Here is a 24,208-nt window from a genome sequence, read left to right as displayed (position 1 = left end):
AGAGTCTTAACTTAAAGCAAGCACTTTTGTCTATTCATAACTGTAGTGTTTAAATGACAAATAAAAATGAACATTCTCAAAAATATGCATTACTTTTGTATTAATTATGATGGAGACATCTTAACCTTAACATGCTAGCCCAGCTGCTGTTTAAAAGAATAACCCACATATCTTGCCTCATTCACAGCAAGTTCCTGAAGCAGACCATATTAATGGAAGTATATATGAGCAGGTTAGTGTCATTTTTGCTTTAAACATACTTATATTTGAGGCCACATTTATGCTACTATCATACTGTAAATCTCACCAGTAAGATAAAGAGCTTTCAGATTAAATTTCAATACATTGTCATGCTTTTAATACATGTCCTGATGTTTATCCATAACAGATGACCAACCATACATTTTTTAATAAAACCCAAGGAAGTATTTTGGAGAGGAATCTTACAGAGGTAGCTTTCAATGCCTTCATTTCTTGTGAATGAATAAGTGGATTGCTATCCTGTACACAAGTAGCGTGGTACACAAGTACACAGTTTTGTTTCTTTCTTGGTGAAAGTTTTGGGATGTGAAGTTATCCTCAAATCCAATTATTTTCCTTAGCGACATTTCTTTCTTTTTTATAATTTGTCCTTTCTTGATTTTCTTATTTGCAAACAAGAAATTATATAAATATGAGATATAACACTTGTCATGTGAACAAAACAAAAAATCAAAACAGTTAATCAATATATGGTAACAATATAAATAATAATAAGCAAATAAATAAATAGAATAATAATTTTAAAACAAATACCAACAACAAAGAAATAAGACGGGGGTTTTGCCAGTACCATAAGTTCCCACTGTAAGCTAAATCATATACACTATGACTCGGTGCAGTAAAAAGTCACACCTGAAAAATCCTTCCTCAGAGATGTGTGGGAGGATTTTTCAGCAGGGACTTTTTACTGCGCCGAGCCGAAGTACTCTCAGAAGTGCTATTCCGCCATACATTATAGTTCTCCTTTTTAATCCGCTTAGAAAAGCACCACGTTTTTTTTGTGTCACCATACTAGGTTGTTCAACTATTCGTGTAACTGTATTTAAATAGGGAGAACATGGAGGTGTTTGCTCGCTTCTAACTTGATCTCTGTTTGGTACCATAGTGAATGAACTGGGCTAAGTGGGCTAAGCTAAATGCTATCAGATCGTCACTGCGCGTCAGAGAGATTAAGTGCACGCACTAAGACGAGAGAGGTATGTATCAACTCGTTTTAGCTAAGGTAATAACATAGTTTAATATGAAAAAGCGGTAAAGTATCCCTTTAATGTTATGAAGTGATGAGAACAACAAAAATAACTTTATTCAACAATCTCTTCTCTTCAATGTCATTCTCCAACGCTATTCATGTAGAAAACACAGCGCAGCACATCCAGGTTCTACGTCAAAAGCCTGCTTTGGATTGGTCCAAATAGCAATGAAGGGCTTAAAAAAAATGAATCCCCTAAAATACGAGTGGTCTTCAAACTGTTTGGAGATGGGAAATAATTGGATGAGATACTTTACGAATGTCCTTAAACCGATGGGAGAAAATATTTCCTAAATATAGGAATTACTTTGCCAGGCCATTTAAGTGCACAGGTCTGAAGCAATGACTTTGGACTGTGCGACATTTCTTTCTGCTCAAATTAGGCAGACGTTTGACTCAGTCATCATTTACTCACACTCATGCCATTCTCAACCTGTATGCTGTTATTTTTTACACGGAACATGAAGGCTATTTGACAGCCGCATACTGAAGTCTGAAGATACTTAGTCTGTCAGCCACTAGATGGAGTCATGAGGTCTTGGCTTTTTGTTTTTTTAAATGCAGTTAATGTTAAATGCATGCAGTCATTTGTTTAAAGACTTGTTTATAAAGAGACATATAGTGAAGTGTTTCACATTTTCTTTCACCAGAATGAATGGACACAAAGCAACACACAAGACTAAGACCTAAGTTTAAAAAAAGTTACTTAAATGGTGTGTCATGTTTCATACTTACTAAGTATTGTATTATGAAATATTAAAATTCAGTTTGTAAATTTATTTGTGAGAAATTGTTTTCAAATTTGTTTAACTTTTTTCTCCTCAGATAAAAGACAAGTGATGTGAACAACCTGTTAAACAGTCAATCTCGATGAGGTGACACTGATGTTTGCTGAACGAATGACCTTTGCGTTATAGAATATTTTAAAAAGCAACAACACTTTAATAAAGATGAACTGCAATTCATGACCTCACAGGAGTTTGTGTTGAACGTTTTAGTTTTTTTTAAATAAAAGAAAGAATAAATGTAAACAACCTTGTCTCACAGGTACAAGAAAATGTACTTGTGTAAAAGTACAAGAAAAAAAGAATCTCAGCGTATAACTGTTAAAGACATTATACAGTTTTGAATGATAAAACATTGAATGTATACGATGTTATTATAGTACAGTATATAAGGGATTTAGTTAAACAGCAATTGTATTAGCATGCTATCAAATGTCATTTTCATTATTTGGTGATGATGTGAAAAATATTTGAATTAAACTGTGCACTGAGTAAATTATTCCAGGGTTAAAACTGATAACATGAAATCATACCTTTGACTGTAATATCAAACTTTGATAATCTATTCTGATTATTTGTCCTTAACATCTAACAAATCTGAAAAGTACAGCCAAAAAGACTACAAAACTTAAATGTCAAGAGAATCTGATTTATAATCTCTGATTTAAATACTATATTATATTATGCTATGTAATACTATAAATAGAGAAATCATGAAACCAGCTGTCTGTTGATAAAGTAATTTTACAGCATATTAAAATTAGACCTATTGCTTCTCACATTCCTGTGTTTGTATCTTCTGTCAAGTGAAATCAAATATTGCCCAAAATGATGTCCCATATATGATAGTCAAAAAAAGATTTGCTCCTATGTTCTGGACAGTCATTGTTAAGATGGGATAACCAGACCAATCCAGCAGATATATTTCAGGGATTAATTTAACATGGCCCTAATCTAATTTGACCTGAGACAGAGGAGACTAAGAATTGTCTGACTAGCCATGCATACATTTTTATATATTATTTATATTTAGGCCTGTATTTATTTTATTCAGATTAAAGTTTTGATTTTATATACTACGGTAATTTTTTTGTAGGTTTGTGACAAATAAGTGATGTGTTGGTTGGCCGCTGTAAGAACTGCAGAACACACTGGCCCACAACCTGCCCCTCAGGGCCTGGCCTGTCATTCAGGCACACAGAGAGAGAGAGAGAGAGAGAGAGAGAGAGAGAGAGAGAGAGAGAGAGAGAAAGGAGGGAGAAGAAAGAGAGAGTTAAGGGAGGAAAAAGAGGGGGCTTGAGGAGGAGGTAGTGACGTATTCCCAGCCCAAAGAATCTCCGCACCTCTCAGCAGCATATAATGAGCTTAACTACATGGCCTCAGTGCAAAGGGGTCAGTCATTTGGATTATCACACTCGACTTTGACATCACAATCCTCCGCGCCTCTCTTTTTTTTCTGTTCCTTTTTGGAAACCTGAAATTTTTATTTTTATTTCTAAGATTTTTATCAACTGATATATTAAACATTGGTCACAGGGTCAGACAGGTCAGTCAGCTCAAATATGGACTGTAGTTTACTCCAGCTAGGTCGAATGGTGTATAAGCATTGTTGAGTTTAAAGGCAGACGCTAAATTCTGGAACAGGGATTCACCCTTGTTACCTTAGAAAACATAACCCAATGCCACTGTCCAACAATAAGGTCGCTGACGATGGAACTTCAGCACAGCCACTGCAAGAGGGAAAAGCAATGGTGGACTCCCTCATCAAGGTGAGTTTATATTAAATGATCCAATAGCTGATTAGAATCATTCCTTTAAACAAACCTCCATACTTTTCACAGAGTTTTGTGGTGATATCTTTTCAAGTCATTTAATCAGGGCACTGTTTTTTTCCTATCAGGAAAGTAAAACAGATTAATTTGTTTCCCTGCCTATATATAGTTTTTACACATTTCCCCCCAATAAATGTTCTACAGTATTAGAATAAGGAATCAGGGGAGCACATCAACTAAATTATTACTCTGTCAACAATTAGTTGTGGATTATCTTCCATCATTTGTTTGTTGATGACAAACTTAACAAGGTTCAGATTGAAGATGTTGAAGCATGTGCGTGTCCTCAATTCTCCTTATTTTCAGGCTGAACATAAAAGCATCTTATGATGGTGTGTTCCTCAAGCCTTAGGGTGAAAAAGCACTATCTGTGAGTAGGGATGACCCACGCTCCACTGCTTGATTATCTTCAGTATGAACCAGTGGAGGCATGTGTCAATACTCTGACCATTGTGCCTGATGAAAACCTGACGGTCAAAACGTTGCCCTTTCAATAAAGTGTGCAGACTTTATGTTTCTTTTTTCCAATTCTCTGACTAGCCCAGCAGAATTCTTCACACTGTTCTGTTGTGAGCAACGGTAGCAGCTTCTGTTTTTGATAATTAATTATTAATATTATTAAATAAAGTAAATCTAATGCTCCCTTCAGATATAACACATTCCAAAAGTTTCCAAAGCTTATCCTGAAATAGCCGTCTTATGACAAGCAGATTATCAGTAGGCCTAATATTTGTCACTCACTAATGCTTAATCTAGCTATAATGATGTTTGATAACCTGAATAGTTATCTAACTTTATAAAACCTTCAATGTATCACAGGAATAAATTACAGTAAATATATATTAAAATATGTTAAAATATGTTATTTAATGTAGTGTACTTTTTAAAGTGTCATTAATGTAAAATACTAAATCCACTATTTAAAATAATTTAGATAATTCAATTGAACAATTGAGTAGCCAATGACAAAGAATACTAAAAGAGATTCATTTGAAAGGTAAAAGTAAAAGAGGTAGCCTCAGGCAGCGGCGTAGCACCGAATTTTGGGCCCTGGGGACAAACCATCTTGCTGGGCCCCTGTACCAAATATCATAGTGATACCAATGGGTGGGGTAACTGTTAAAATGTAAACAAAATAAGCCATTTGTACATAAATTCTATACTGACTTCTAAAAAAACCCAGAACCCACCGACCCACCCCACCCCCACCGGCGCCTTGGGCCCTGGGTACCCTTTACCCCCCCCAGTCCGACGCCCCTGTCCTCGGGGAGCAGCTTACACCATGTTATGCTACACTGATCAGGCAAACCATTATGACCACCTTCCTAAAACTGTATCGGTTGCCTGTGTTGGTTGTCTTTTGTTGCCAAAACAGCCCTGACCCGTCAATGCATGGACTCCACTAGACCCCTGAAGATGTGCTGTGCAGCAGATTCTTTAAGTCCTGTAAATTGTGAGGTGGGGCCCCCATGGATTGGACTTGTTTGTTCAGCACATTCCACAGATGCTCAATTGGACTGAGACCTGGGGAATGTGTGGGTCCAAGTCAATGCCTCAAACCAATCCAGAACCATTTTTTTTGGCAGGGCGCATTATCATGCTGAAAGAGGCCCCATACCGTTTCCATGAAACAGTCCGCAACAATGCTTAGGTAGATGGTACATGTCAAAGTAAAATCCACATGAATGTCAGGACCCAAGGTTTTCCAGCAGAACATTGCCAAAAGCATCACACTGCCTCTGCTGGCTTGTCTTCTTCCCATAGTGCATCATGATGCCATGTGTTCAATCAATCAATCAAAAATGTATTTATATAGCACATTTAAAACAACACAAGTTGACCAAAGTGCTTTACAGATTCCACAGTATAGTAGCATTAAAATGTATTCCCTAGGTAAGTGATGCACACGCACCCGGTCATCCACGTAATGTAAAAGAAAACATGATTCATCAGACCATGCCACCTTCTTCCATTGCCCATGGTCCAGTTCTGATACTCACACTGTTGGTGCTTTCAGCAGTGGACAGGGGTCAGCATGGGCACCCTCCATGACTGGTCAGCGGCTATGCAGCCCCATACGCAATACACTGTGATGCACTGTGTATTCTGACACCATTCTATCAGAACCAGCACACAAACCGGCCTTCGATCCCTACGTGCATTAATGAGCCATGACCCTGTCACCGGTTCACCACTGTTCCTTCCTTGGACCACTTTTGATAGATACTGACCACTTCAGACCGGGAACACCCCACAAGAGCTGCAGTTTTGGAGATGCTCTGACCCAGTCGTCTAGCCATCACAATTTGGCCCTTGTAAATTTTGTTTAAATTCTTACACTTGTCCATTAACTTTGAAGACACAATGTTTACTTGCTCCATAATATATCACACTGACTAACAGGTGCTGTGATGAAGATATCATCAGTGTTATTCACTTCATCTCTCAGTGGTCATAATATTATGCCTGAACTGTGTATATAATATAACAATTTGCAATAAATATAACATATTGAAAAGGTGAATTTAAATTAGATTTAGAAAACCAAATAAAGCCTTCTTTTTAAAACTCCATTACCTGCTTCTAGAATTGTAAAAGTGTTTTTCCACCACACACAAGGCCTAACATCTGTCCAGGAAGCAACCTGCCATTAGGATGTAGCAGGTATTTATTGTGTCTGAAACTGGGTCAATGAGGTATTGTATTATAATTGTACTATAGATTTATGTATTATTTCATTAATAATACCTCATTCAGAGCAAGTTGGCTGATGTTACATGCTTGATCTGTTATTCTGTATCAAACCTTTTCAGTTTATCAAACACAGTTATTATTATTTTTTTTAGTGTATCATTAATGCAAGATATATGTCTAGATAAAGGTTGATTGTGTTATTTCTATAAGTTAAAGTTCAAAACATCATAGTTGATCTGATCTGACTCAGGTGGTGGCATGTTATCGGCACTTAGCCTCCTGTGTTGGTGGATGCATGGACAATTCCAGCCTACGGCGTGATCTTCGGCAAACACGAGAGCGAGCCCAGACACTAGCGCTGTCCTGCCGAAACCACCTGACAGCTCGACTGAGGGATAAAACATTACCAGAGACTGAAAGGAAGGAAACAGAGCTGCTGTGGGTAGCGTTCTCCTCATGTCTGGAGCTCCTACATGCAGACATGTGCAAGGTTTTCACCATGGTCAAGCACTTTTCCCTGGCCAATAACAGTACCATGGTGCAAACAGGCATTCAGGGTAGGCATGTAAAACTGTAAGAAGTTTATAACAGATTACTAATTATTTAAAACTAGAGAAAAAGCAACTTCTGTACATTCCTCAAACATATCAAGTGTAACTGTCACAGCCTGATAAACATGTAATTACTTATACAGGGGGGGCAACAGAGGTGGCGGCGCGGGCCTTGAGCCTGCCTGAGCTGCAGGAGGCAGGTGACGGCACCCAGACGTCCAGCGTGGAGGGTCAGGAGCAGAGTCAGCTGGAGCAAGAGATCGAACAGGTGGACCGCACACTGGAAGACATGGAGCTGAAGGTCAACGTGCTGCGCTGGACTGTGGAGGCACTGGGTCCTCAGTACGCTGACCCTGTTAGCACTGACAGCGCCTCTCTAGCACTGCTTTCCATCGACGAAGAGGCAGCTCAAAGCTTCTGCAGTCGTAGCCAGATGTTTGCGGCAACAATCCTATGCGCTGTGGCGATATTTGCTGTGGTGCTATCAGTGTGTGTGGTGTTCCTGGTCTGAAGTCTTATCTCTTGTTTTGTGTATAGGCTTTTTCTTTTTCTGAGATCTCTTCAGTTGTGATCGGCCAAACATCAACAGTCTGCACAGCACAAAGTTAAAAATGAAACTTTCTGTGTATACTGACTGTCAACAACGTAATGTTGCAATGTATTGCAACAGCAATATTTCTGCTGTTTATCTCAACAGAGCCTGTGAATCCTGTTTTACAAATCCCAAAACTTTGCCAAAAAAACTTTTTTGGGTGTATGATCATATATTTCAAAAGAAAGCACAATGAATTAATCGTATAATATACATGTTATATGTATCATTCGGGTTTCAGTGCAGAACAATTTGAAATGTGGGCAAGCAGTAAAATCTGATTTTATATGTACTTTCAAGACTTGTGTCTTGAAAGGTTTTGGTGTGTGAAGAACACAAGTCCTGTTTACTGCAGCTCAAGTCCTGTACGGTTCATTGGCTGGTTGATCATGCCATAAAAAACCTTATTCATTTGTTTCAGTTTTTGACTATAATACAGTATCAACACAGACACACCCTAATCCTTTAACTGTATCTTAACACGTCTGTACTGTACTCTTGAAACACTCAAATAATTTGACTTTAATGTGTTATGCACAACGTTATCTTTTGTGTAGAATTTAATTATTGATTTACTACACACACACACACACACACACACACACACGCACACGCACAGACACGGACAAATCATGTGTCTAGAAACCTGTTACACCAGCACTTGATTGTTTTAAAATGTTAGTCAGAGTATGACTGGTATTAATTACTCAGTCACTAATATAAACAAGTAGGGGTTAATCAATATAAAGTGGATGTAACATAAGTTTACAGAAAAGGACTAAAATATTGTAATTACCTCAAACTGAAGGTCACTTTTTCAAAGACATTTGAAATGTTAAGACAATTTTGAAAATCCTTTTGTTGTCATGCACTGTAATATGTATTCACTTTCAAATATCTCACAAATATATTTTGTAAAAATAAATAAAAATAGCAATAATAAAATGTTTCTGATCTGTCTGATGTCATATTCAGAGTCAATCTTTAGTAACCCTGTCATTTTAATGCTTAAGAAACAGCAATATTTATATTTAGCATCGCGAGTTAACATTTTCTGGTTGCGAAGCACCATTCGTGTCGTGACGAAATACAAGAAGCAATTGCAAATAAACTCTTTTAATAGTAGAATATAAATATGAACAAAGTCACAGAGTCCAGGAATGACAGGTAGCGCAGAGACTAAGATGGTCAGACGATGAGGTGAGATAAAGGTGCCCTGGTTGCAGGCAGGGATGTAGTTAATGGGGGGATGGGGGGAGGGAACCCCTCCAATATTCAAGTCCATCAGTTACAACCCCCCCCCCCCCCCCCCCACAATATTTCAACATGAAAATCATAGTAGATCAAATGAAAAAATATGTAGAATTAATTTATTTTGTAACAATAATTTTGTTCCTAATCAAATATGACTGTGTCATAATAAATCAGACAAAAATACGCCCCCTCCATTGAACCGATTGGTTAACGGTTAACGTTCGCGTCAAAAATGAAGAGAAGCGCTGCACAGCGGACTACAATTGCTGGTCAAAGAGGGATGCAAAAAAATTAAGCTTGTAGCCTACTGAGAATGAGGTATGAGAATATTGTGTAATATCTAACAACACATGACATCATATATTTCGCTAGCTCATCCATTTCAATGTATTTAGCTATAACTATCAGTAAAAGTTACCAAAACTGCTGTCTCCATTTTTCAATAGTGTCTGTAATTATCACTGACAAAAGTATTCACATCACTCATTTAAACAGTGAATCGCTGCCCCCTACTGGCGGTTTTAATACTTAGCCTAATTTCTTTCTTTTTATAATCTCTCCTATGTTAGAATTTTATGAGTGCTTGAACACAATTTTCATATGATTACGAGGTCTATAATCTCTTAACATGTTTTTATAACAGATTTGAGGTAAATATACCAGCAGGGTAGAAAAGTCAGCAGAGGGAGCGGAGCAGGTGATCAGGTAAAGAAAAACAGCAGCTTTGTAAATATATATATAGTTTTTTTATATATATAAAAAAATATATATATAGTTTTTTTATTTTTTATGTGTATTGTTATTGGATAATCTCTCTCTCTCTCTCTCTCTCTCTCTCTCTCTCTCTCTCTCTCTCTCTCTCTCTATATATATATATATATATATATATATATATATATATATATATATAAATAACAGCCCCCCCCCCCCCAATCTACGCCCTTGGTAACAAAAGCTTTAAGTTGTGTTACTTTAGTCTAAGCATGGGTCTATAGCCTACATTTAGGCTATCACCTATCAAGAAAATATATATTTGCCATTAGCTAAGTTTAATTTATTAACAGATTAACAGCTGTTGTAGTCACTTGGGGACAAGCTTAAAGGGGTCATATGATGCGATTTCCTTTAACTTTTGTATCGGAGAAAGAACGTAGGACAATTTAAAAGGGCGTGACAAATCATGACATAAGGCTGGCGTCACACACAAGTCACGCGTTTTGTTTTAAATACATTTGGCCCCGTTCGCGTTCCATATAACTAACCAGCATGTGTACATGAAACGTCATTGTTTACGTGCTCAGTTACAGGAAACTGGACAGAGGTGGTCGGACTTGTCAAACGAAAAGTTCGGAAACCTTTATATTTTTTATTTTAGTAAAAAATGTCTTACTGGTGCAGTTACATGTAACTCTTCTTGATTATTTCAGTAGTTTAAAAAAATTGTGTTCAATGTATTGAATTTAGAAGACGAATACAGAGGAGAAAAGCAAGATCATGCGGTCAAATCAGGTCGTGCACCGCCCCACAACACTTTAAAGTTTTCCTCGGCTCGGATTGATCAATTAAAAAAAGGCTCCAAAGTGCTTGTTTTACGGCTTCTGCAGAATGCGGTCTTTACACAGCAGATATCTCACCTCTGCGATCAGAAGTAGATTTAGCAGGTCTGGCACGGAGTCTGTTCTGAGAGGTTCGTTCATGTTGGTCAGAGGTGCGTATGTAGCCTACTGTATGACACACCACACGTCTAAGTTTTCAGAATGTTTACTGCTGTTGATAATGACCAGTTTTCTATGATTTGCATAGTCGACTATTTGTCCCCCATTGTCTTTGTTTCAGAGTTGAGCACCTCTGTTAAAGTTCTACAGTATGACCTAAAAAAATCAGACATATCTAAGTCTGGCAATAGGAAGTTATTCTTTGACACTCATGCAATGGTCCAACTGCTTGAAGGAAGCGGTAAGATTTATTTTCCATGTTTCTAAAATGTTCTGCCTAAATCCAAGTCAGTGAGTCATCAAAATGTCCTTTCAGGTTTCATGACCCAGCAGGCAGAGGTCATTGTCAATATGATGGTGAATATCACAAATTCAAACATGGATGTTACATACGGTGATATGGCTACCAAGATACAACAGGTGAGAATTGCGTTGTCTTTTCATGCTTTTGTGATTTTTACTGATCACATGACCTAGGCTGTGACCATCACTTCTTGATTTAGCTCATCATGTGAGGCATAACTTTGTGTATACAACTTTTGATAAGGTTTAAGTTACTGGCAAAAGTTGGCAAACAATTACCAACGTTCAATGTGACAGATATTTTTTAATAAAATCATTAAAAAAACATGTTGACTGCCTGTTGTTGTCTATACAACTTCCCTCATAGCAGAGCCCAGGTTGAACAGGGCAGTTATTCTTCTTGACTATTTTTGTTTTACAGGAAATCATGTTACAGAAAGTCATGTCTCATATCACCGCTGTGAAAAAGGACATGATCATTCTTGAGAAGAGTGAATTCTCAGCATTACTGACAGATAATGAGGTGAGACCTCTGATAATGTGTGCTGTGTTATCTATTATCATCATCACCCACTTGATTTGTATACCTACATCATTTTTCTGTATTCAATGTGAATATTTACTGCCATTTCAAAAGTTTGGGGTCAGTAAGATTTATTTGTTTTTGAAGACTCTTATGGTAACAGTAAAGTGAAGTGAAATATTATTACAACCAATGTTTCTATTTTAATATATTTTAAAATCCAGTTATGGCAAAGCTGAATTTTCAGCATCATGCAGGCATGGGTCACATGATCCTCCAGAAATCATTCTAATATCCTGATTTACTGCTCAAGAAACCTTTCTTATTATCAATGTTGAAAACAGTTGTGCTGTGCAATATTTTTGTGTATATATATATATATATATATATATATATATATATATATATATATATATATATATATATATATATACACACAAAAATATTTTATATAATTATATAATTGTATATCATTTTTATAATAATAGTTTATCTTACTGAACGCAAACTTTTGAATGTTAGTGTATAGCCTATAAATATATAGAAATATTTCCTTCTGCCATTTGCGTCTCTTGTCTTGGTATTATCTGTGTGTTAGCTGTGAAATATAAAGTTTTTGAAGTTTTTTGAAAGTCATTATTTGTTTTGTCTTGAGTCCTTCAAATTGCTTCTTAACAGTTTGGTACATTCACCTAATAAATAAGTATTTTATTTTCTTTACAGAAAATCAAGGGTGAGCTATTACAGCTAAAGTTAAACCTCACTGTAAGTTATTGGAAAAACAACTTTTTGGTGAAAAAAGGTTTTTCCTTTGCTATTCAGACCTTAAAAACTATCTTAAAACATAGACCCCCCAGACTATACAAATTTACTGGACACTGGGTTTACTGGGTAGTTAATAATAGTTTTACATTTTGTGCTGCAGGATGTGATAAACAAAAGGCGTGCAGATGCCATGTTGGATTTGAACGTAGAAAAAAGCCGCGTGAAGGAGATGGTAAGTACAGCACGATCAAAAACTCGTTAGAAAAACAGCTTTGGAAGCTTCACCATCTCTGAAAACTAAAGATTTATTAGTTATTTGAGTTATATCGTTCAGAGCTGGCAGTTTTATATGCTTTAACTGAGATGTGTTTGCACTTGGTCCAGACGGCAGACTTTGACAGAAAGCTTATCGGGACCAGGAATGAATTGATGGAAATGGTGAGAAGTACTAGCATTTAGGACAATAATGTGTCTTGATATATATATATATATTTTTTTTGTATGAAACTTTTAATGAAACTTCTTTCTTAGCATTCTGAGCAGGATCGGCATGTGACACAGACCAACATGAAAATCGACACAGAAGTGGCTGGCCTGAAGACTATGCTGGAGGCGCATAAGCTAGATACTATCAAATATCTTGCAGGTAAAAGTGTCAAGATCACAAATTTGCTTCAAGTCTGGAATGAGGCTGAAACTTATTGTTGAGCTTAATTATTTTATGAAAGCCACAATAAAAGAAAAGACTAAGCCAGTGGTGTGATTCTGTAGCAGTTTACGCAATGTCTGTAATATTGTATGTTTATAATTTGTTGTTTACACACTGTTTTTCCTAATTTGTCAAATACAATATGGAATATTTTATGTTCACTTGTTTGTACTCTTAAAATAATCAGTAACCTAAACTGATATATTAGTATTTTGAGATTATAGTGTTTGACTACTTTTGCTTGCTACTATAAAATATTTGCTTATTTGCAAATGTCTGATTAATTCTAAACATAATTTATGGATATGTAAATTAAAAGTCATGTACTTGTCTATATTTACTCAAGTTAAATTAAAATGGACTACTTTTCATTACATAATATTTTATTATAATATCTACTTTTACTCAAGTATTTAATTACTTTGTCCACCACTGGTCTCAGCAAAGATATCGTGTTCATTAAGTACCGCCTGAAAGACCTGCCGTACGCACAGCTGCAGAATGTCCTTGTTCCATTAATCATACCGATAGAGGTCAAGATTAATATATTCAAATGACTGGTCAGTAAGGTACTGTTTCATTATTTATTTTCATTAATGATTTATTTTTCACATTCTTCTAGGTTCAGTATTCACGTGTCTCACAGTAGTACTTGGATTCTATCGGATATGGATGTGAACATCAGGAGACATTGTTCTTCCTATAAAAAAAACATCTCATCAGCCTTTGTTTATAAGAAGAGCTGTGATATTCACAGTCATCCTCTAAGAGCAAATTTTAGTTCCTGCTTTATTAAGATATCAAGTTATATTGGGGAAATAAATGTAATATTTACATATTTACATCAACATTCCAACATCTTGCATTAGGATCATGACGTCCAAGCTTCTTAAAAGCAATGTCAACAGCTGAATGAAGCCCAAATTTTAAAACAGACAGCTATTCACTTTGTATTCATTCACTTTGTGCAGTGTTTTATGTGTGATGAAATGATGCAGTTCAAATACACTGCATTTAAGCAACATCAAGCTGAATATCAGCACAGCTGTGACAAACAGCAGGATGATGTCAAATAAAGTGCCTTGGGTTGTTCTGACAGTGGTTTAATGATTAAAGTACATGACGACATTTGCCATATTTTTTCAATGCTGTACACAAATGGATTGCAAAACGCACAAGATGTACAAAAAAAAGTGTATTTATGATATGATTTATGAAGTGAATATGATGTTATTCTGATTAATAAAATTATAGTCTTTTTGAATCCTCTTTGTGTATCTGTTTTGTGAGGACGAATATGAAAGTTGTTACTGACAGTCTCTCTCCAGTACACTAGAAGGCAGTGTGAGGAACTGAGGTAAAGTCGCTAGCGCTGAACGTGAACGATGAAGAACAGTGTCGATGATGCCGTGTTCCTCTCAACCTCACGTGCGAATTGACATGTATGTGCATCTGTGTTTTGGTACGTTACCTTTTGTTATGGTTAATCATATGTAATTTTGATGGCCGCAAATTCAGTTATCAAATTAATTTATCCAGCGGTCAACTAGTTTGAACTGCTTCAAACTGTTTATATGGCAACTCAGGTGGTTTCAATGTCCAGGTTTGGACGATTCTGTTGACTAAAAACGAATCTTATTTTTAAGCGAGGGGGACATAGTTGTATATTGTTATAAATATCAACCAAATAATTTAAATGAATGTCAGGTTCATCTCAGCGTAAAACCCTGTTTTTATACTTGGGTTGTTATAAGTAACAAACCGCCCCCGAGGTACATTTATGATTGGATGAAAGTTAAATATTTGATTGTGTGCTGTTGTGGGGAAGGATAAATGCGATGCTGCTTGGTGCTAAATTATAACTCATTGTTTTCAGACCCAAAGTAACTTACAACACTATCTCCTGAGAGAAGATGACAGATGCTTTCAGTAGCAGCAGTGAGGCAGTTCTTCAGCGCACTGTCAATGTGCCCACCGTCACAAGCCACCATGCTGGGAATTTGATGCAGTTGTATCAAATAGCTGAGACATGTCATTTTGTCACTAGTAATCAATTCAAGAAGGCAAGAAAACACTTTAAAAATCATCTGTCTTGTTTACTTAAACCATTTGTCCAGCTGATATATTAAGTACAGTATGTCCTGTTTTGTCACAGGTAGCTTTACAGTTTCCAGATGAACTTCTTCCTGATGCTGTCCGGGTCTCTGTCGAAATAGAGAGTGAAACCAAAGCAAAAACGTTCATTTTAGGAGATACATCCTATGGCAGGTAAGAACCCTGTTTTATTTATATTACAATATGACTATATGTAATAATACAATAATGTTACCACTAAATGCATAGCCCTACAAATTTCGTAATTTAAGTCACTTCTAATCAAGTCCCCAATTTATTTTTTTGTGAATATTTATTTAGCAAGTGCCACAGAAAGTGCCAAGTTTCATACCATTTTGATGAAGTAAAAACATTTTTTTTTTAAATCTAAAATGGCCAAAGATCATCAGAGGGTTAATATTGTGTAATAATATTGTTTTTAATCTAAAATGGCCAAAGATCATCAGAGGGTTAATATTGTGTGGTGGCTAATACTGACTTCCAGGCATGTTTATTTCCTTTTCAGCTGTTGTGTAGATGAGGTAGCAGCAGAACATGTAAGAGCAGACTGTATAGTGCATTACGGGCCATCTTGCCTCAGCCCATGCAGACGACTACCTCTTCTGCATGTGTTTGGGGAAAGACCTATAGATGTCCAGCAGTGTGCTGCAGCCTTTAAAGAGCTTTACCCTGACTGCCAAAGTCATGTCATCATACTGTATGACGTCACCTATTCACATGCTATAGGTAACTGTTACTGTTCAATCTATGCTAATGTTTAATAATGTTCATTTTAATGCAGGGGTGTCCAATCCTGCTGCAGAGGGGCAAGTGTCTTTCAGTGTTTAGCTCCAACCTTCACCAACACATCTCACTTGAAGTTTCTAGGCTTGTATACAAAATTGTCCCCCTATTCACCATTTCCTGTCAGTCCACAAGTATAGTCCACTTGAAGGAGTGAATGAAAAAGAGTAAGCAACTTTTAACAAAACAAGTTTGAGAACCCCTTCTCTAGCCATTTAATGTACATCATTAGATAAACACTAGTTATTACCCATTATAGTTTTAACACCAATACACATGGCTGACAAAATAGAGCTTCTTCAGTTGTGTTAAATTTTGATTGGAACTAAACTCTGTAGGTTTGTGGCTCTCCAGGAGCAGGACTGGACACCTGATTTAATACCACTGTGAATGTTGTATGTTAATTTATATCATCTCTTCTCAGGTGATCTCACAACGCTTTTGTGTGATATCTACCCCAATGTTGCGGTATCTCTTCTAAAAACTGATTGTTCCAGCGGTGCTGAACTGATAAAGGACAGCTGTGTGGAAAGTGATCACTTGGATTCACAAGATGGAGTCATTTTTAAATTCGGCAGACAGTTTAGTGTAAAAAAGGGGCAGAGTGTTGATAATTACAGTATGTTTTACATTGGTCAGGAAGGCTTGACTCTGACAAACTTCATGATGACCTGGAACCATTGTGCCTTCAGCTCATTCAATCCAGAAACTTGCACAGGGCGAGTGGAATCGGTTAAAATCAACAAGGCACTGATGAAGCGCTATTATGGCGTTGAGCGGGCAAAAGATGCCAGTGTGGTGGGCATTTTGGTGGGCACCCTGGGTGTCGCCAATTATCTGACCATCATAGACCAGCTGAAAGACATTCTTCACAAAGCAGGCAAGAAGAGCTATATGTTTGCTATGGGAAAGATCAATGTCCCCAAGCTTGCCAACTTCTTGGAAATTGATGTTTACGTGCTAGTTGCCTGTCCAGAGAACTCACTGCTGGATTCAAGTGAATTCTACAGGCCCGTGGTGACTCCCTTTGAGATGGAGTTAGCTTGCAATAAGCAAAGAGAGTGGACTGGAGAATATGTCACAGACTTCAGAGATTTACTGCCTGGTATGACAAAACATACTATAGAGCACTAGAAAAGCATTGTCATATTGATATTGTATCGCTTTTGGGCTTTGAATTATATCAATGTCCATATATGGTATTATTCTGAACATCTAATAAGAAACCTTCTAATATAGGTGGAAGCAGTCATGTGGTTTTCCCTGAACCAAGCCAGTCTGTCATTGAGGAAGAGGCCACAGACGTCTCTCTTATCACAGGAGCTCTGCGAGCCTGTTCCACCACCTCATCTGAGATAAATGGCACATCAGAGTCTTCACTTGTGCTCAGGAATCAGACTCTCACTGTGGCCAATACAAACACTGCAGGTATGGATCTGAGGCCAAACTGAACTGTAGTTGCGGTAGTAATTCTGGCACTTTTTTTATTCATGCAAATGCAGAAGCTAATCATGATCTTTTTTTTTGCTTTGCAGCATCATTTTTGGCTGGCCGCAGTTGGCAGGGACTGGAGCCCAAACTGGGGCAGACACCAGTAGTGAAAGCTGTTGAGGGACGGAGAGGCATTGCAATCGCTTATGAGGAGGAGGGTGTGGGTAATAAAGATGCTTTAACATCTCCTCAAAAATCATAACACACATTCACTATTGGACTGTCACATAAATCAAAGGACAACCTTCACACTTACAGCACATGAATCACATCAGTACAGTGCATCTTTTGGGGACATGTTTTAAGTCTCTTGATAATGGAGAGAGTTTCTTTTTTTGCTGGTCAAACATCAAGGAAGGTAAATTAATATTTGTTAAATATAAGAATGTGAGTTTCTATGGTGCTACAAATATGGTAGCGATCTATAGAATAATAGAAGAAAAATATGATGTTAGATGTGCTTTAATGTTGTCTTGTTTCTTGATGTTATATTCAAAGAGAATAAAAATCGTTCTGCTTTTATCAAAATATGTGTAGTCTGACATACTATACAAACAAAGTGGGATGAGAAGGAGTAAGCTCTGGCATGAGTTTAACAATATTAATTTAAAATATATATATACACCGGAGAATACTTTTAAAATGTAAGCATATTAAATATGCATAAATCAAAAAATTAGTTGTAACTATTGGTTGAACATTCATTCACATTGTTGATCCCCGTTAAGAGCTTTAACAAAGGTTGATGGGAATATGCCAATCTTCCCGTTGAATTGACCTTCAAGCCACTCATCATTGACTGAAAATAAAAGAAAAATCACAAATTCATCTTTAGAATGCCTTAGTTAGTCCATAGTCACACCGTATTTTATGTTCGTATTAGTGAATTACAAGTATCACATTTTCAGTTCCTACCTTTTGAGAGAACTGTGATGACATTTCCCTGTTTGAAAGCCAGATCCTCTGGTGTAGTAGAGTCATAAGAGTAGAGAGCTACCACTTTCTCGTGAGGCACACTTTTACCCTTTTGGACAGCAGTTTTGGGACGGGCCAGGAAATAAATTTGGGGTTTATTTACAGGCAAAGCTGTCTTGTATAAATATTACTATTTGTAAGGTAGAGTATTCACCTCAGGTTTTTCTATGTCTAAGCTATATTATGTGGCCATTTGATCCTGTGTAAGTGTAGATGAGTTGATCTGTTTTACTTTACCTCTGTCACTGAACACCAGAGCGTAAGACGGCCATCCTTCATACTATTCCACACAGCCTCCATTTCAGAGTCCTCAATAATCACTCTCTCATCTGAGCCTTCCTTGGCATAACTGAAAAGGTACATTACAACCTCATTTTTTTCCCTCCCTGAAATGTTAAATACATTGCTGGAAATGTTATGACTGGTATAGTTACCGTAAAGTTAACGTTGATGCAGGCAGCTTAAGTTTAGAGCTTATCATCTGAAGAATGACTCCATATGGTTGTCCAGGTACAATACTGATTGCTATGGTGAACTGAAAGTGTACTTTCACAATACAGCCTGAGAATTCAGTAGTGTTACTAGTCTGTGAAAAATATAACAAGCTTTAGGAATAATTCCATTAAAAATCTGCCACAAACAAAATGCCTATATCTAATAAAAGTTGGCTTTTTGATATGCTATGTAAACCTTGTTTCGTAGTTAGATGATATAAAGTTACAGTAGAGACTGTGATTATTTATTTAATGAAATACTGAACCTCTGCATTCACTGTTTTCAGGCCTTCTGTACCCACTGGTCTACTAGGTGGTGCTCTTCTTGGTGGAGCTGGTATATCATCATTTTCATTTACTGGTTCAATCTATAAGATGTTAAAAAAATGTTTAATGTAGGCCAAAACATGAGTAGCTTTTGGAGGACAGAATCAGCTAACATGGATCTCAACAACAACATGTGGTTTGAGTTATAAATCAATATACATTTGATCTCTGTGCGGCTATATTTTGGTATTTAAGCCCACATATTAGTACCTTTTTCCATTTTTAAATTAATTAATATTTGTTCAAAAGGCAATTACCTGTATTGGTGTTGATGTTACTGTAACAATATCCAAGGGTTCAAGGAAATTATAAGGTACAAGACCTCGCTGGGAATAACCAGAAACGAAGAGAAAAAACAAAATATGGCATTATTTTCTCTGCTTTGTATAAATATAAACGTGTCGGTCACTTTATTAGGTACACCTTGTTAGTATATCGGGTTGGACCTTATTTTGCCTTCAAAACTTTCTTTAATCTTTATGGCATAGATTCATAGATTTGTGGGCTGCACATCCATGATGCAAATCTCCTGTTGTACCACAGCCATACCACATTCAGTCACTTAAATCACCTTTCTTCTGTATTCTGATGTGAAATGTCTGGTCACGCTATCCAAGTGATTGACAGGTGATGCCAGGAGGCATAATGAGACAGGTTGAGTCAAACCATCCTGGTATAGGGGAGATTCTGGGTTTTTAGAATAATGAAATTTAATAGCCTACTGATTATAAAATTAATTTTATACTTATAATTTCCTGAAATATTTATTATATAATTATTTTTAAAGGATTTTTGCATGGATGCTATATTTTAAAATCTCACATACCCCCTGGCGTACCTTTGCGTACCCCCATTTGAGAACCACTGGTCTTGACCATGTCTGTGTCCAAAATCACCCATTATAACCTTAAAAAGGGCACTATTTTATACCATTTGCAGTGGTGTCACAGGATAATTTTACTTGATTATTAAATCGTTTATTTAAGATTTATACATTCTAGTTTCCATGATAGAGTTCAAGAAAAATCTTTTCATTCCTACTGGAGCTGCCAGTTTGCTATGTTTCAAATGATTATTAAACAGCAAACCATGCTTTATTTTACTTTAATACTTTATTTTTATTTTGCAAAATTATATTTTAGTTTGCAAAACAAAGTATTTAATTTTTTTGCTCAATATTTTCTTTTCTTTTGCAAATCTATTTTGACTCCATACAGGTGTACCTAATAAAGTGGCCGGTGAGTTTATGTTGATGTTAGCATCCCACTGGAATGTTATTTTGACATTGACTTCCAGCTCTCACATCTGTGCTCATTGCACTGCCCTCTCTGATAATTTGCAAAAAAATTACCTTCTCATTAAAAACAACAGATGCCCAGTTGTCTGCTCCTTTTTGAAGAACAAAGACAATGTTTCCAGGCAACACAGCCAGCTCTTCTTTGGTCTCAGGAACGAACTCGTATAGAACAGTGTGCGGCTCACCTTCAAATACCCTGTTGATTATGACATTTACTCTGGATTTACTCTGAACATATTTTGAAGAATGTGAGTAACCAAACATTTCATAGCCACTGATGTCCATAGTATTTTATTTCATACTATCGAAATCAATGGGTCCCCATTAACTGTTTGTTTGCCTGCCACATTCTTCTAAATCTTATTTTGTGTTCAGCAAAAGACAGAAATTTGTACAGGTTTGGAACAACTTGAGGGCAAATTAATGAATACATTAAAGAATGAATATTTCTGTGAACCATCCCTTTAACAGATATACACACAACAAAAACTCCACAAACTGTTTAGAGATTTAGAGGTTAATATGCACTATATATAATGTTCTTCATTTTGAACATGAACTTAAATTAGTTTTACCTTAGTATTTCTGGGACTTTTGGTGTAGCTGGAACATTGTCAACCTAGACAATACACAAATGATGTGGTCATTAAAAGTTTTGTGCATTAACATATATCTTCAAACCTCTTTCAGTTACTCTTTTTTTCATCAAACTTACTTGAGGCTGAAGTGGGGCAAAACCAGAAAACTCATCCGCGGGTACAATAGAAGATACAACCTATGAAAAAACACTAGTCTTAATCAGTTGTGTCTAATTTAATGGCAAAATAGAAAAGGGGTCGCTTCAGTAACTGGACATTCAACTGACAACTGTATAAATTTGATAATGGGGTGGTGGGTACTTTAGCTTTTCCAAGATAGTCTTTTTTCTCCAGCTCTGCCACATAGTGCTTATTGGGTTTGAATAGCAGCCCTGCTCGAATCTCTACCAGAGGAAAAAGCTTCTGCTTCTGGAAAGAGGAAATCACAATGTGTAGACGTTTTAAAAAAATGCATCAAGACAACCACAGCAAACAAATCATGCTGTGTTGCACTATGCTCATCGGAATAACTAATTTGAATGTAGTTTTTAGTTTGTTTTGTTTTGTTTTTAAAAATAAGGTTATCCTTATGCAACAGTTTTAAAATATGTAATTTTAATTGGTCATTAAAATGCTCACAAAGAATGACACCGATGAAGCATGACTTCATCTGTCTTGTGAATTCTGTCCTTTCTGCAACTTACACAACTTCCTACAAATCCTAACTAGAAACATTGCTTATGCAACACCAAATTTAACCAATATATCGGTTAGGAAAACTGCCATATGTTACAAAAGAACAACAGGACGTGTTTAGATTTGAAATAACCTTCAGAACTGACATTGAAAAAAAAGTGCATCCAGTGTGCAAATTATTCAGTTCATCAATTTTGGGTGGCAACATTATAAAGCTGCATTAGTAATTAATGCATTCAGAATTAAAAAAATTTTTAAATTCTAGTACTGATAATCATGTTAGGTAGAAAACTTTAGCTGTTACAGACCAGTATGGCATCCAGAGCATGGTCAATATGGCTGAATTTGGCATCTGCCCTCAGGTTCAGAGCTGTAAGAAGGTTCTCTTGAGCTTTCTCCCATTTTCCCAACTGAGCCTGTACCAGCCCTATGTTGTGCAGCACCTAAATGTTGCATGGGACAAAACAACTGCATCAGCGACTGGACTGGGAGCTTGTTGATTCGACTCTTGAGTTCAGCTTTATGAGGGAAAAGCCTTGACAACATAAAGTCATGCTAAATACAGGACATGCTAAATAAGTCATCAAGTGCATCACGTGGAATAAATCATGAGTCATTCACATCACATCTATTAGTGTATAAAATCAATGAAAGGAAAAACAGCATTCTATGGACATAGTTCTTACCTCACAAGCATACAGTTTATATCTCAACCCCAGAGGTTTGTAATCTATTAGCTGATTTCCTCTTAACTGCTTAAACGCCTGTTGGAAATCTAGTAGAGACTCTTCAAACCTATAGATACAATTATTATGAACATTTTAAAAAAGTGCCAGGACATTTCATCAAGAGAAACAATGTGGTGGGTTGTCCCTTATGTAAAGAAAATATATTTTCTTATACATTAAAAGCCAATAAATTAAATTATTGAATGTATATTAAAAATAATGTTAAAATCCAAATATATATGTTTTATATATAAAAAAGGAATGGACTCTTTTCATACATTGAAAAATGTGATTATCACAATATATGTAAATATTATATTTATTAACATAACTAATAAAAATTTGAACTATAAAAAAATCATTCACACAAATTCATAAAATATGGTACTGTGTGTGTGTACATACACACATTTATATGGGAACATGCATGTGCAATATATGTACTCAATTATGAGGAAATATATATTGCTATATCCATGTATTTTTATTTAGTTATAGTACATTAAGCATAAATCTCATTTTCCACCCACATTTGCCATGATACATCCAATGGTCCAAGAATTTAAAGCTTTTAATATTTGTTTTCAGTAAACAATTTTTCTTATATACTATTACACATTTTCATTTATGAAATGTGTAACTATGCAATCAATAAAGTGAGATAATATGAGTTCAGCTTTACGTAAACCCAAGTGTTAACTTTTCAAAGAAAGACTGTTTTTTTTTCAATAAAGGTATTACAGTGCAGTTTTTGTCTTCTTTGCTATATATTTTCCATATGTATCAATATATACCCATATATGGTTAATGCATATTTTGCAGTATGTTGAAAAATATAAGCACAAGTTTTCCATTTATGGAAATGTATTATTTTATACAATGCACAATATTTTAGTTTTGTAAGGTGTGGTCCCCTCTTTTAAACTATTATAGAAGCACAAATATTTCTTAATATGTCATGAAGAGATGGTAATGGCTTTACCTTTGCTTTTTGTAGAATGCAACACCTCTCTGAAAAAAGGCCACAGCCAGGTGTTCATCTTTGCCAATGCTTCCATCAAATGCCTTAAAATGTATAACAAAGATAAAAGTTCCCCATAAAGAGTGAAACCATTTTTACTTCCTTTTTTTACAGCCACAAATCTGATTTTGTTAAAGTAGCAAACACACTTAAATCATAATTCAAAGAGCATAGTATTCTAAAAAATACAAATCTTATGTAGTATAAAACTGAATATACCAGGCAACTGTACCTTTTCAGCTTCATCTAACTCTCCATTGTTCAAATAAAGACAGCCAATGTTGAAGGCAATCTTGGAGCTTTTCTCCTCGATGTTGAGGAATATCCTGAGAGCAGAGTCTGGGTCTCTTTGCTCCACACAAGCCACGGCCTCGTCCCACTGACGGAGAGTGCTAACAAATGACATGTTCCCTCAGAAGACTGTTAGCAGACAAATGAACGCTGTTCTTCTCTGTTGTGAGCCCAGCAGAGGGAATCTGAAAGTTTTATTAGAGAACAAGCCCATCCCCCTCCTCTGAGAGAGAGAGAGGAAGTGATCAGCTTCAAGTCACTTGAGTAAGATCTTTTTTGTTGTTGTTGTTAGTAAGGCATAATTATTAACAAGTTAATCTGACAAAAGAAAGCTCTTATTTTGTTGCTTTTAAATGTGAAGCATGTTTTGTCTCTGTACAAAGAGCGGTACATTGTAC

The 24,208-nt window shown here is 36.2% G+C and overlaps 4 protein-coding genes across 6 annotated transcripts; 3 read left to right on the top strand and 1 right to left on the bottom strand.

Annotated features, from left to right (window-relative positions):
• The first annotated feature begins 3,483 nt into the window (after window positions 1–3,483).
• rgs9bp (regulator of G protein signaling 9 binding protein) lies at window positions 3,484–8,633 on the top strand. The gene is made up of 3 exons (XM_067450182.1): window positions 3,484–3,845; window positions 6,853–7,159; window positions 7,297–8,633. Exons 1-3 carry the CDS (start codon window positions 3,756–3,758, stop codon window positions 7,662–7,664), a joined length of 765 nt encoding a protein of 254 aa, XP_067306283.1. The 5' UTR covers window positions 3,484–3,755; the 3' UTR covers window positions 7,665–8,633.
• A 576-nt stretch (window positions 8,634–9,209) lies between these two features.
• Window positions 9,210–14,278, top strand: mcur1 (mitochondrial calcium uniporter regulator 1). Of its 3 annotated transcripts, XM_067438306.1 has the most exons (11): window positions 9,210–9,317; window positions 9,643–9,704; window positions 10,464–10,707; window positions 10,836–10,955; window positions 11,031–11,134; window positions 11,439–11,540; window positions 12,264–12,305; window positions 12,466–12,537; window positions 12,690–12,743; window positions 12,837–12,951; window positions 13,637–14,278. In XM_067438306.1, exons 3-11 carry the CDS (start codon window positions 10,605–10,607, stop codon window positions 13,690–13,692), a joined length of 768 nt encoding a protein of 255 aa, XP_067294407.1. In that variant the 5' UTR covers window positions 9,210–9,317; window positions 9,643–9,704; window positions 10,464–10,604; the 3' UTR covers window positions 13,693–14,278. The 3 variants fall into 3 exon arrangements, with proteins under 3 accessions (XP_067294407.1, XP_067294426.1, XP_067294418.1); XM_067438325.1 differs by lacking the exon at window positions 10,464–10,707; XM_067438317.1 differs by lacking the exons at window positions 9,210–9,317; window positions 9,643–9,704 and adding an exon at window positions 9,944–10,344.
• Window positions 14,279–14,360: 82 nt separating this feature from the next.
• On the top strand, window positions 14,361–17,704 carry dph2 (diphthamide biosynthesis 2). The gene is made up of 7 exons (XM_067438282.1): window positions 14,361–14,476; window positions 14,891–15,077; window positions 15,170–15,282; window positions 15,635–15,855; window positions 16,337–17,017; window positions 17,152–17,340; window positions 17,448–17,704. Exons 2-7 carry the CDS (start codon window positions 14,928–14,930, stop codon window positions 17,603–17,605), a joined length of 1,512 nt encoding a protein of 503 aa, XP_067294383.1. The 5' UTR covers window positions 14,361–14,476; window positions 14,891–14,927; the 3' UTR covers window positions 17,606–17,704.
• A 145-nt stretch (window positions 17,705–17,849) lies between these two features.
• ncf2 (neutrophil cytosolic factor 2) lies at window positions 17,850–24,010 on the bottom strand. The gene is made up of 14 exons (XM_067438294.1): window positions 23,752–24,010; window positions 23,481–23,563; window positions 22,457–22,565; window positions 22,079–22,213; window positions 21,396–21,503; window positions 21,212–21,271; window positions 21,072–21,115; window positions 20,551–20,692; window positions 19,457–19,525; window positions 19,139–19,240; window positions 18,813–18,964; window positions 18,616–18,727; window positions 18,319–18,427; window positions 17,850–18,202 (listed from the first exon to the last, which is right to left on the bottom strand). The coding sequence occupies exons 1-14, from the start codon at window positions 23,923–23,925 to the stop codon at window positions 18,105–18,107; spliced, it is 1,497 nt and encodes a 498-aa protein (XP_067294395.1). The 5' UTR covers window positions 23,926–24,010; the 3' UTR covers window positions 17,850–18,104.
• Between the last annotated feature and the right edge of the window lie 198 nt (window positions 24,011–24,208).

Source organism: Pseudorasbora parva, chromosome 1 (assembly GCF_024679245.1).
Source record: "Pseudorasbora parva isolate DD20220531a chromosome 1, ASM2467924v1, whole genome shotgun sequence".
In the NCBI taxonomy this organism is placed as follows: Eukaryota; Metazoa; Chordata; class Actinopteri; order Cypriniformes; family Gobionidae; genus Pseudorasbora; species Pseudorasbora parva.
The sequence above is the reverse complement of the archived record's forward strand: the minus strand, read 5'-3'. Positions and strand labels throughout refer to the sequence as shown.

Excerpts from the sequence above, each read along its gene's own strand:
- rgs9bp (XM_067450182.1), top strand. The coding sequence starts at position 3,756 with ATGCCACTGTCCAACAATAAGGTCGCTGACGATGGAACTTCAGCACAG. Across the intron at positions 3,846-6,852 it reads TGGTGGACTCCCTCATCAAG|GTGGTGGCATGTTATCGGCA; the intron begins GTGAGTTTATAT and ends GATCTGACTCAG. Across the intron at positions 7,160-7,296 it reads GGTGCAAACAGGCATTCAGG|GGGGGGCAACAGAGGTGGCG; the intron begins GTAGGCATGTAA and ends TTACTTATACAG.
- mcur1 (XM_067438306.1), top strand. The coding sequence starts at position 10,605 with ATGCGGTCTTTACACAGCAGATATCTCACCTCTGCGATCAGAAGTAGA. Across the intron at positions 10,708-10,835 it reads TTCGTTCATGTTGGTCAGAG|AGTTGAGCACCTCTGTTAAA; the intron begins GTGCGTATGTAG and ends TCTTTGTTTCAG. Across the intron at positions 11,541-12,263 it reads CATTACTGACAGATAATGAG|AAAATCAAGGGTGAGCTATT; the intron begins GTGAGACCTCTG and ends TTTTCTTTACAG.
- dph2 (XM_067438282.1), top strand. The coding sequence starts at position 14,928 with ATGACAGATGCTTTCAGTAGCAGCAGTGAGGCAGTTCTTCAGCGCACT. Across the intron at positions 15,856-16,336 it reads CACCTATTCACATGCTATAG|GTGATCTCACAACGCTTTTG; the intron begins GTAACTGTTACT and ends ATCTCTTCTCAG. Across the intron at positions 17,018-17,151 it reads CTTCAGAGATTTACTGCCTG|GTGGAAGCAGTCATGTGGTT; the intron begins GTATGACAAAAC and ends CTTCTAATATAG.
- ncf2 (XM_067438294.1), bottom strand. The coding sequence starts at position 23,925 with ATGTCATTTGTTAGCACTCTCCGTCAGTGGGACGAGGCCGTGGCTTGT. Across the intron at positions 21,272-21,395 it reads ACTATCTTGGAAAAGCTAAA|GTTGTATCTTCTATTGTACC; the intron begins GTACCCACCACC and ends GTTTTTTCATAG. Across the intron at positions 20,693-21,071 it reads AAAGTCCCAGAAATACTAAG|GGTATTTGAAGGTGAGCCGC; the intron begins GTAAAACTAATT and ends CATAATCAACAG.